This window comes from Chiloscyllium plagiosum, chromosome 4 (genome assembly GCF_004010195.1).
Source record: "Chiloscyllium plagiosum isolate BGI_BamShark_2017 chromosome 4, ASM401019v2, whole genome shotgun sequence".
NCBI lineage: Eukaryota > Metazoa > Chordata > Chondrichthyes > Orectolobiformes > Hemiscylliidae > Chiloscyllium > Chiloscyllium plagiosum.
In genome coordinates this window covers 130,036,665-130,049,099 of record NC_057713.1, presented here as the reverse complement: position 1 = coordinate 130,049,099, position 12,435 = coordinate 130,036,665, and the positions used below count along the sequence as shown (strand labels likewise).

The window sequence follows — 12,435 nt, the reverse complement described above, 5'->3', positions numbered from 1 at the left end:
ATGCAACATGTGTCAGCTGCTCACCAGAATAAATGGAACATTTGAGTACAGGAGTTGGGAGGTCATGCTGTGGCTGTGCAGGTGAGGCCAACAATTCTGGTTGCCTTTCTACTGGAAGGATGTTGTTGGAAGGTCACAGAAAAGACTTGCAAGGACGTTGAGCTATAGGAAGAGGCTGACTGAATAGGCAGGGGCTATTTTCCCTGGAGCGTCGGAGGCTCAGGGGTGACCTTATAGAGGTTTATAAAATCATGAGGTGCATGGATAGGGTAAATAGACAAGGTCTTACTCCCAGAGTGGGAGAGTCCAAAACTAGAGGGCATAGGTTGAAGGTGATCGGGGAAAGAATTAAAAGAGACCTAAGGGGCAACATTTTCACACAGAGGGTGGTACGTGTATGGAATGAGCTGCCAGAGGAAGTGGTGGAGGCTGGTACAATTACAACATTTAAAAGGCATCTGGACGGGTATATGAACAGGAAGAGTTTAGAGGGATATGGGCCAAGGGCTGGCAAATGGGACGAGATTAGGTTGGGCTATCTGGTCAGCACGATGAATCTGTTTCCATCCTGTACTTCTTTATGATTCTATGAATGAGGTTACTTCCCAGCTCCTTCCCAGTGGGGAACACCCAGTTGGTCAGTCATTCCAGGTTGGAAAATAAATCTGTAGCAACATTCATCCCACCACCTCTGAAAACGCACAGGGTATAGCCTTAGCAGTTATGTAGATATTGTACACCCAGAGATTTATAGCACCCCAGACTTACACCCAGACAGGTTTCGGGGTTAGTTTCTGGGTTTGTGTGAAGCTGACAACTGCTGCACTCAATGACCATACAGCACCACATCAACCTCAAACAATGACTGGGAACTGCAGTGCCTAACCAGTCTAGAGGCTAGAAATCTCATGTATCAATCCCAGGGCAGACTGTCCCCAAACATTTACATTTTCTCTACCTTTGGGAGTCCAGGTCTATGCCTTGGCCACCACTCCCAAAGTTCTAGAAATTGCAGCCATCTTTACGCTAGAATGAGACACTCAGGAGTGAGCAGAGAATTATGGGGTTGGAGGGGAAGGAAAACGTAGAGTTCCAGAATCCAAGCCCATTCCTACCAATTCCCAGGTTTCACAGAAATGGATCAGCGAGAGGAGCAAGCAATCTATTTCCAAGGAGGCAGGCCAATCACTGGAGTACTTTCAGGAGGCTGCATATGCCATTTTGTCCCAATTCTTATCTTTTACCACACGAGGTTCAGAATTCCCAGTGAATTAAAAAGATGCAAGTATTGGATCAGTGAGGTACGTGGCTCTCACGTATTGCCTGTATGGCAAGAAGAGAATGTAGAGGCCCAACTCCCCACCTACTGCTAAAATACCCGAATCTCCTCAAATGATGGTGATTCATTTAGATAGATCCACCCCAGCAATGTCTGACTGATCTGACATTTTCCTCCTTTGACACTTTTATCAGGTATCCATCAAGCAAGCCTCTCTGTTGCGACAAATGTCACACAAATGCCAATGCCATCCTGCTGTCCAATTTAGCGGGATGTCCAGGAAACATCCCTTCGAAGAATCCCTGCTGAAAAAATTAATCACAACCTCCATGGTGCTTTCTTCATTTCACTCCCTTATATGGAGCCCTTCCTCCTTGTGAAATTAAACATGAGCAGGGTCCCTCCTTTATAAAGATGACTGCACCCGATGCGCTTCCCAAGCTGACCTGTCTGACTTGAAACAGAAATCTACTTGAAACAGCCCAGAAATGTTTGATCCAGGCTTTCCTTTTGTGCTTAACTAAGTCTCACATCAGGTTGACGTCAATGAGCTGGGTTACACACGTGGGTAAAGCAGAGTAACCTTAGCCACAGCTTAATAGTCTGCACCCATTTTTATTTAGCTTTATAGTTAGCATCTTTTATCTTGTTCCACAGGAAGTAACTAGCTGGTTTCCCATAGAAAACACAATATCCACTTCTGTAAAATACAGAAAGATATTCAAAATGCAAAACAGGCCAGGATTCAAAAGATAGTTTTCAAGAACAAGTGAAAACTCATACCTGAAAGATTTGTGCCTCTTCCTTATTTTTCAATGCAGATAAATTTGCTATTTATTCGCAATATTCTTTGTTTTTATGTTTCATCTGCAAGGTTTAAAAATTTTTCTTTTATTTTACTCAACCATTTCTAAAGGTTTTCACTGTCGGGTTTTCCTGGCTGTACCAACTGTTGCCACCCGAGTGCTAGAGTTTATAACATTAACGTCTTAATGTGAGTGCAGGTCCTCCTTCTCAGAAGTGGGTCATTATGCCACCATCTACTGAACTCCCAAAGGGAGAAAACTGGTAAGACTTGGCATTTAACTTCTTGCCCACCCTGCAAAGGCACTAGACATGTCAACATTACAAATATCGAAAACGAAAACAGAAAATATTGCGAACACAGGACAAGACTATCAAACTCTGAATTTCTTTTCAATTGCTAGCATCTTCTGTTTTATCTTTACAAGGTTTTACAATATGACGTCTTGCAAAATATTCCTCAGGATTTTAAATAATCGCATTAAAAATGGTTATTGCGCACAATTTATTAGGCCCAAGTCAGGAATTGTGGTAGGTTTTCAACACGCCAATCGAATAACACTGGTCACAACTTATGGAATCACGGTGGAGTTGACAGGCAGATAGTTTCTGATATGACCTGTTCACCGTAATGGAAGTTTATGCCCCAGCACCATATTCCCAGTGGAAGCTGCAATAACTGACAGTTTGAACAAACAAAGATTTCTAACACATCACCTCGAACAGATCAGAATAGCATTTAATCAAAAATTATGTGGAAGCTTCTCGAAACAAAAATGTCTCACTTACACTGATTCTATTTTAACTTCCCTCCATGTTCACCAATTGTCTCTGTTCCTTATTCCTCCAAAAACCGACATAAAATTGACTCAGAGCATGAGTGCAAATGATCACTCCGTAAGATTAAAAAGATACAAGGTATCTGAGACTCTTAATTTTGTTGAGGTATCTGGCCCTTCAGCCTACTGTGGTTGGTTTATCTGGTTGGTGTATGTCACCATTTCAAACTTAAAAAAAAGGCACAGGTTCTGTGGCTTACCTGGAGAAACTTCCCAAAGGGTGTTTTTTTTTTGTCAAAGAACTAAAGTTCAAAACCACCATCAGTATTTGTGTTTGACAACTTAACGCCCAAGGTGGCTCAAGTTTGAATTCAATCAATATTGAACTGTAATGTCATCCAGTGTGTTCTTGGCTTTGAAATTTCCTGCCTCCTGGAGTGTCCCAGGAAATGTCTGTGCTACCCGCTGGACTGGTCCAAAATCAGTTCGATATTCATTGTCTTCAGCCCTTGTTTGAAAGGTAGGACATGACTGAGTCTGTGCATAGTTGTGCTGGGTCCCTGGGTTACTGATCAGCTCACTGACAGTGCTTATGGGTGAGGCTGTACGTCGCCACCTTTGCAAGTGGTCTTCTTTATGCTTGATTGAGTACCAGGCTACAAAGATGAAAATAAAGCCGACAAACTTGAGACCAGCTGCCAGTCCAAAGTAGACAAACCTAAATGACGTGACGTCATATTCCCAGCAGGAGCCAATCACACCACACTCCTGTTGCCAAAGCATGCAGGTCGTATCGATCACAGCCCCGAAGTAGATTGGAGTCGGAATGTAAGCTGGAAGGCACAGAAGAGGTTATGTTCCAATTAGGAAAGTTGTGTGTTTAACAACTTAACAACAAGATATTTAACAAATTTTTAAAAAATAATTAATGGCAGAAAAGTTGGACGATACCCAAGTCACAAAGGAGTTTAGAGTCTAACTTGGACTGTTTGGATGAATATCATTAGACAAAACTTATGTACAAGTATCCCCTGTTTTCCAAAAGTTCACTTTACGCCACTTCACTTTTACACACCTGTTTTCGCAAACCGAAAGAAATCCGAAGAGGCTTTTCGCTTTTACGAGATTGGGCGAAAGTTTTCCATATAAGTTAATGCTTCTTCGCTTTATGCCATTTTGGTTTACGAAAGGTTTCAGAGAAATGCTCTACTTTTGGATAGCAGGGGATATCTGTAACAGGAGCACTGTCCACTGACAAACTGCATGCGACCTGTGCAGAAACCAACAGGACGCCATTTCACTGAATTTAAAGGGGGTGGAATCACTCTTCACAAAACTCCCAATAATTTACTTTGTGAAATGCAGAACAATTCCTTGCTATGAAATAATTTACTGACATAATTATTATTTATTTATTATTATGAGTGCTGACAATTTTAAAGTGGCCTTGTGCAATATTGGTGGAATCTTCCATCGGGAATACTGAAGTGAGTGATGCTGCTGTGGTTTACATGTCATTCCATGTCATGTAGCACAATTAGATGTTCTGATGAGGCAGGTATCTTGGAATTTATCCACAGCACTATTTGCAAAGCTACAATATCACAAACATATACACATTGTTTGAGTCCTATGCTTACTCACATTGCCATGATGCTTGTGTTCCAATACAGTTGTTGAAACTGTGTGATTGCTTGACATCAACAGTATCATTGAGAACATCGAAGATGACAATCTGATAGTTTTATTACCCTTCTCATCTCCCAGCTCATCCTCAGCCTGCCATCTGTGGCAAATTACAGCTGGTACATTTCAAACCACCCTCCTTTCTGTTAACCCTGGTTTCCTGTTTCCTGACATCCAACATCTAAGCTGTAGCAGCTGCAGCAGGAAGAGACAGAGAAAACAACAACGCAGCAGAAATCAGGACACATTGTCCCTCAATCTGACACTGGCTAAAAAGCCACCATCTGTGATATTACCCTTCTCAGTATGAGCTGCTTCTTGGGGTGCCCGAGGAGCTACATTCAATTTGATCTGATTTAATTTATTATTGTCCCATGTACCGAGATACAGCGAAAAGTATTGCTTTGCATGCTATCCAGGCTGATCAGACCCTACATAAGTACATCAGGGTAATAGAACAGAATGCAGAATATAGTGTTACAGAGAAGGCGCAGAGAAAGATCAACTCTCATATATGAGAGATGCGTTCATTAGTCTGATAACAGCGGGGAAGAAGCTGTTCTTGAATCTGATGGTACATGTTTTCAAACTTTTGTATCTTCTGCCTGACTGAAGAGGGTGGAAGACACTATAACCAGGGTGGGAGGGGTCTTTGATTGTGGTGGCTGCTTTCCAGTGGTGGCAGGAAGTATAGATGGAGCCAATGGATGGAAGGCTGGTTTGTATGATGGACTGGGCTGTGTTCACAACTCTCTGTAATTTCTTGTGATCTTGGACAGAGCAGTTGCCATACCACATTGTGATTGGTCTGGATAGGATGCTTTCTATGGTGCATCTTTGTCAACATGCTGAATTTCCTTAGCCTCCTGAGGAAGTGGAGACGCTGGTGTGTTTCTTGACTATATCACCAATGTGAATGGATCAAGACAGATTGTTGGTGATCATCACTCCCAGGAACTAGATGCTCTCGACCATCTCCGCCTCAGCCCCATTCATACATACAGGGGCATGTCCTCCACTCCACTTCCTGAAGTCAATGACCAGCTTCTACATTTTGCTGACATTGAGGGAGAGATTGTTGTCTTTATACTATACTGCTCAGTTGTCTTTCTCCTTCCTGTAGATACTGCCCTCTCCACTTGGAGGGCTTGCTGCTTCTGTAGTCAGCAACTCTACAGTCTGAATTCCAAGCTGTATCTATCTTCTAAAACTTTAAAACTTTTTTTAAAAATTGCTACACATTTGACTGCGGTCCAAACATCTAAACTTTCAAAGCTTTACTTTTTGGTGTATGTGTAATTCTTGATCGCACTTTAGGATAATTAAATGCAAACTTCAGTTAAAGAAGCTGGAAGCCATACCTAAAATTGCACAGAATGTGACATTAAAGCCATATAAGCAGCTGTAGCTTCAGAGAAACAACTGCTGACTACTCCGCTCAAAGCGATTCTTCCACAAATAATCATAGATTCCCGACAGTGCAAAGAAAGGCCATTCAGCCCATCACGTCTGCACTGAACCTCTGAAGAACATCGCACTCAGACTTACCCTCACCCTATCCCCATAATCCTGCATTTCCCACAGCCAATCAATCTAACTTGCGCAACTTTGGACTATGTGAGGAAACCAGAGCACCCAGAGGAAACCCACAGAGAATGTGCAAACTCCACACAGTCACCTGCAGGTGGAATTCAACCCCAGGTCCCTGGCACTTTAAAGCAACGATGCTAACCACTGAGTCACCATGCCATTGTGAAAAGAAGGAGTAAAACTCTCCATGCTTTTGTGTCAAATGTAGCATTAAGGAAGATGTTGCTTATTGCTGGATGGCTATCAACTCAGCCCTAAAACATTGAATTGGGATTTCCTGATCCACCACCTCAAACATTTGCTCCTTCCACAGTCTGGCTTCAATGTGTGTAATCTACACTACAACAACTCCTCAAGGCTTCCTCGACAGCACCTCCCTGGGATCTTCACCACCCAGAGAGACAAGGCCAGCAGATGTATAGGACATTGTACACTGTAAGCTGTCGTCCAAGTCACACAGCACTGTTCACACATCTTCACTGGGTCAAAACCTGGGCCATCCCAGGTACCAGGTATTGTAGAGTACTTCACTATAAAGACCGTAATGGCTCAAGAAGGTGACCAGCCAGCACATTTTCTTCATTAATTGAGGGGGATGTAAGTGCCACTGGCTAGGCCTGCATTTATTACCCATCCCTAAGTGTGACTCCAGACTAACGGCAATGTTGCTGACTCCTAACTGCCCTCTGAAATGGCTCAAGAACACCAGTCAGTTCAGGCGAAAAACAGGGATAGGAAATAGACGCCTGGCCCAGCCTGCAATATCCCTGGCCCATGGAGGAATTTAGAAACAAATAGTCAGTCAGCCACATTAATACTGGCCTGGAGTCACATGTAGACCAGACCAAGTAAGGATGACAGATTTTCTTCATGACAGGGCATTAGTTACCCAGATGACTATTTACATCAATCAATGACCGAGGCTGTTCTGGAGTCAATGCATGAATCAATCCATGTGTAAATTGGAACACAATGTACAATATAAAGGAGCTGTTCATAAGATCTAGATTTAGATTTTATTGTCACAGGTACTCAAGTGCAGTGAAAAGTGTATAATGTTGCCATGCACGGTGCTAAGTAAGTACAGGAAATGCTTGCATTTCAGGTCATTAGAACTACACCAGTGTATGGGATCATGTTCAAAAGTCAAGGACCCCTTGTAGTTGCCACTAGATTAATTGCCTATTTTGGATTTTTATTGAATTCAAGCATCACATTTTTCCACGGAGAGATTTGACCCCTAGAGCGTGAGGTTCTGGATTACTAGGCCTGCGGCATCGCTGGTATACCACCACCCTCTCCAAATCAACCACAGCTAGGCCAGAACAGAGTCACCAATACTCCGGAATGAAACAAATAAAACTTCTATTCATAGGGTGCAATACAAGGTGTTGACAGTTGGTGGCATAATTGTGGTGCCCAAACTCACGGCTAATACGTATCTGTAGTTTCTTTCACTCAGCAGCTTGTCGGATTATAAAAGCCTTGGCCACAATTATGTTCTGCTCAAAAAAACAAACATCATGCCATTTGCTGGATTACATGACTGTTCCATCGAGCCAACACTCTTTTCAATGACTGTGTAACTCAAAAAAGGGCACACGCATGTGCACACAACCACCACACAGGCTGGAGCTCTTAAAATATAGCTACAATCTGACTGGAGAAAATTCTGGAATTGGTTGCAGCCAAAGAAACACTGAACTTTGTCACCATGAGGGAGGAAGCCTGTTCAAAACCATGATGGTGATGTCCTGGTTGCAAGTGACAGGAACAGAGGTTCTCTACCTGTAAGGGACCAAAAAGCCTCCCACAGAAACTTTACAGAAGCAGAAAGTGGTTGTGGTTCCTGTCATAAGCGTAATTCTGAAGACCTAGTTGTAGTGTCGAAAGCGAATGCATCTTCCAACGCCATTAACAGCACCAGGAGTTCCGTTCACTCACTTTCAATAACCATTATCAATCACAATTCATACCTAAACTTCATAGCTTCACCTCACAATAAGCACTGCTGTAAGTCTCACACCCACAGCTGACAGACTGCGCATGCAGTCAGCTCTTCAATGATAACATCACACAACACTTCCTACTATACTTTCCTTTCTCTTGAAAGATGAGGCGATGAACAGCTGGAGAAAGCAGCATCTAACAGGGAAGGGACAGGTGTGAGTGCATATCCTCTACCCAATGGAGCAGATACTGCTTGAAAGCACTGGAACTCTCATCACTGAGAGTGTGGCAGAGCTGAAACCATCAAAGATGCTGGTATACTCATCCTCCTTCTCACATCCCAAACGCGTATATACACACACACACACACACACAGGAGCAGATACTGCTTGAAAGCACTGGAACTCTCATCACTGAGACAGTGGCAGAGCTGAAACCATCAAAGGTGATGGTATACTCATCCTCCTTCTCACATCCCACTGACCCGGCCCCAAATGCGTATACACACACACACACATTCATATATTCACACACACATGCGTGTACACACATATACACACGTCCACATGCACACACACACATGCATACACATGCACACGCATACACACAGATGCAGACACATACACGTGTGCACACACACACACAGCCAGACACACACATGCATGCATGCGCGCACACATATACACACACGTGCACGTACACACAGTGGTACATACACACATGATTTACAAGCTGCAGATGGTGAAAACATGCATGTCATTCTTTCTACAAATCCCTCCCCTCGGCCTTCCTCCTTTGAGTTACCTGAGTTCCAGGGTTAGATGCTGTTGGAAAGATAGAAGAAGGTGCAATAGAGGAAGGGGATGTGTAAGGAAAGCATTACAGCTGTACCTAGAGAGGACAGTTCTGAGGGATCGCTCAGTGAAGCTACATGTGGAACTCAGAAATAAGAAGGGGACGATCGATTTAATGGGATTATACAATAGACCCCACAATAAGTCAACAGGAAACCGAGAAGCAAATATGTAAGGACATCGCAGATATTTGTAAGAATAATACAGCTGTAATTGTAGGGGATTTTAACTTTCTGAATATAGTGTGGGATTGTCACAATATCTAGGGCTTGGATGGTGGGGAATATGACAGGAATACAAGAAACTAGTCACTTACCAAGGGTTCGTAACAGAACAAATTGCATTCCCAGAGCAAAAGGTCTCTCTTGATCTTCTACAGACCTAAAACAGGAAAGTATTTAATTTAGTTTGTGCTACTACATCATGAAGAATGAAACGTGTGTTGAAGGCACAGAGATCTGATTTTCTAAGCCCTGTTTTGAATCCTCATGTTCCCACAGGATGCCACATTGTGGGGCTAACGTCCAGCCTGCAAATGCCATTATAAATTACACACCACATATTTCTTCACTTTTTAAAATTTCATTCCTTTCCTGCAATTTCCAGCCATAAAGAAATGTCAATGGCTTACTCCTAGCTCTCCATGTTCTCTGTTCTACAGCTGAGGAAGGGATGGGGAGGGAATATTTCCTCCCTCCTTGGGCAGTGCTTCATCAGTGATTTAATTCTCTCACTGGAAAAACAGAACAAGGAACAGTGTGTTGCTAATGTCGTGGACATGTCAAAAGTAGAGGCAGACAGATGTATGGGCAAAATAGATTTTTGTAAAAGTGTCACTTATCAAAAGCTAGATAACCCCAGGGCTGCAATGAGATGCATTGCCCTGTATGCATAAACAGGAAAACACATGACTTAGTTATGTCCTTTCTCACTGAAAACTTACGCAAATGTGTTCAAACATTGACTCCTGAGGCGTGTATCCTAGTTTCAGATTGTAATGTGGCAAGCAGTACATAGCAAATTAGACACCTAAAAATCACATGCTTGAAATGGGCATCACAACACTTGTACAAGTAATACAGTCACCATAGTCATCCCAGACCATATTGAGTGTGTGTGAGAGAGAGAGAGAGTGTGAGTGCATGCTAACTGGAGGTGGTTTAACCTGAAGGTCACCATATCTCAGGCGAGGGGAAAGGTTGAGATGGTGAGTCCTTCCTGGTAACGTTGGCTCGTGTAGGAACTGAACTCACATGGTTGGCATTACTCTGCATCGTTCACCAGTTGTCCAGCCAACTGAACTAATTGAACCCCTGGTATTTTACAGTGCTTCGTGGCCCGTGGCTGAGAAGTGGCAGATGGAGTTTAATTTAGATAAAGGCGAGGTTCTGCATTTTGGGAAAGCAAATCTTAGCAGGACTTATACACTTAATGGTAAGGTCCTAGGGAGTGTTGCTGAACAAAGAGACCTTGGAGTGCAGGTTCATAGCTCCTTGAAAGTGGAGTCACAGATAGATAGGATAGTGAAGAAGGTGTTTGGTATGCTTTCCTTTATTGGTCAGAGTATTGAGTACAGGAGTTGGGAGGTCATGTTGCAGCTGTACAGGACATTTGTTAGGCCACTTTTGGAATATTGTACGCAATTCAAATCTCCTTCCTATTGGAAGAATGTTGTGAAACTTGAAAGGGTTCAGAAAGATTTACAAGGATGTTGCTAGGGTTGGAGGATTTGAGCTATAGGGAGAGGCTGAATAGGCTGGGGTCTGTTTTCCCTGGAGCATCGGAGGCTGAGGGGTGACTTTATAGAGGTTTATAAAATCATGAGGGGCATGGATAGGATATATAGACAAAGTCTCTTCCCTGGGGTGTGGGATTCCACAACTAGAGGGCATTGGTTAAGGGTCAAAGGGGAAAGATATAAAAGAGACCCAAGGAGCAACTTTTTCATGCAGATGGTGGTACGTGTATGGAATGAGCTGCCAGAGGATGTGGTGGAGGCTGGTACAATTACAACATTTAAAAGGCGTTTGGATGGGTATATGGATAGGAAGGGTTTGGAGGGATATGGGCCAAGTGCTGGCAAATGGGACTGGATTAGGTTGGGATGTCTGGTCGGCATGGACAAGTTGGACTGAAGGGTCGATTTCTGTGCTATACATCTCTATGACTTTAGGTCAAATGAAAGATATTCAAAATAGTATTTTTTAAAATGTCCGTTCTCAGTTTCAGACTCTTTCTGTGAAAACCACTTCTCGATGGCCTGATGGACATTGTTTCACGATTCCTGATTAAGAGCTCACGCTTGAAACGTCGATTCTCCTGCTCCTCGGATACTGCCTGATTGGCTGCGCTTTTCCAGCACCACACTTTGACTCTGATCTCCAGCATCTGCAGTCCTCACTTTCTCCTGATTATTTCACAGCAGTTATGTCCCAACTGAGTCTGTCGTGAGGTCTGGAAAGAGTCACATTGGTGTGTCTGGCATCACATGGAGGTCAGATCGGACAAAGATGAGAAAATGCCTTCCCAGAAGAGCACAAATGAATCAGTTGGGTTTTTACAGCAGTCTGACTCGTCCGTGGTCTCTCTTTTTTAAACTGATAACAGCTGCTTATTTCTATATTTTCTGAACTAAATTCAGAACATCAAATTGCCATTGTGGGATCTGAATTCACATTCTCAAGATTACTCATTCAGTAACGTAACCAGCATGTGACCAACTGGACGACCAAGCATGTTGAGAATTCTCACTTCCAGCTGATATCGGGAGGTAATAAATAACTTGCTGTAATTTCATAATAGAGGTGTTCAGGTGGAATCAAGACAAGCAAGATTTGTGAATGTCACTGGAGAGCCAAAACAACTTCTTTCTCAGCTGTTAGTAATGTCACATACCAAATAACTTCTGCTTGCAGTCACTATGCTGCATCTGGAAACTGTGGAAAATTCAGGAACTCGTAAGCGTGTTATATGTCAGCTACCTCAATCACTTTTTTTTAAGCTTGTGCCTCTGTGCTGTTAATAGTGACAAAGCTTTTTGCCTCCTCAACATGAGATTCCCATGGCTTTGTTTGCTTTTGCTACGCTTACATAATTAAGAAACCAGAAATTGCTGGAAGAGATCTGGCACATTCCGTGCAGAGGAATTAGAGTTAATGTTGTGGGTTGAATGACCCTTCCTCAGAACATTGAGGGTCCCGAGGAAGAGTCACTGGACCTGAAACGTTCCCTCTGATTTCTCTCCACATTTCTCTCTGCTGCCAGACCTGCTGAGCTTTTCCAGCAACTTGTCTTCATTTCTGATTTGGATTTTATTGCTTATTTAGTTAAATTGTTTCATAATTCAGTTGCAGGTTAAGTGGTAAATAGTTGAGAGTAAAAAAGACAGTCATTTTAAAGGAAAGGTAAATGGGCATATTGGAGTCATTCATGGTTCTGAGGAAGGGTCACTGGATCTGAAACATTCACTCTGTTTTCTCTCCACAGATGCTAC

General features: G+C 42.9%; 1 protein-coding gene across 2 annotated transcripts in view; it reads right to left on the bottom strand.

Annotated features, from left to right (window-relative positions):
• Positions 1–3,058: 3,058 nt before the first annotated feature.
• Positions 3,059–12,435, bottom strand: part of LOC122549421 (solute carrier organic anion transporter family member 5A1) — a 179,261-nt gene continuing 169,884 nt past the window's right edge. For both annotated transcript variants that reach the window (XM_043689227.1, XM_043689228.1), the window contains 2 exons: positions 9,259–9,323; positions 3,059–3,695 (listed from right to left, as the gene is read on the bottom strand). In XM_043689227.1, coding sequence (XP_043545162.1) covers positions 3,238–3,695; positions 9,259–9,323 — 523 coding nt within the window. In that variant the 3' untranslated portion in view covers positions 3,059–3,237. The remainder of the gene's footprint in view (positions 3,696–9,258; positions 9,324–12,435) is intronic.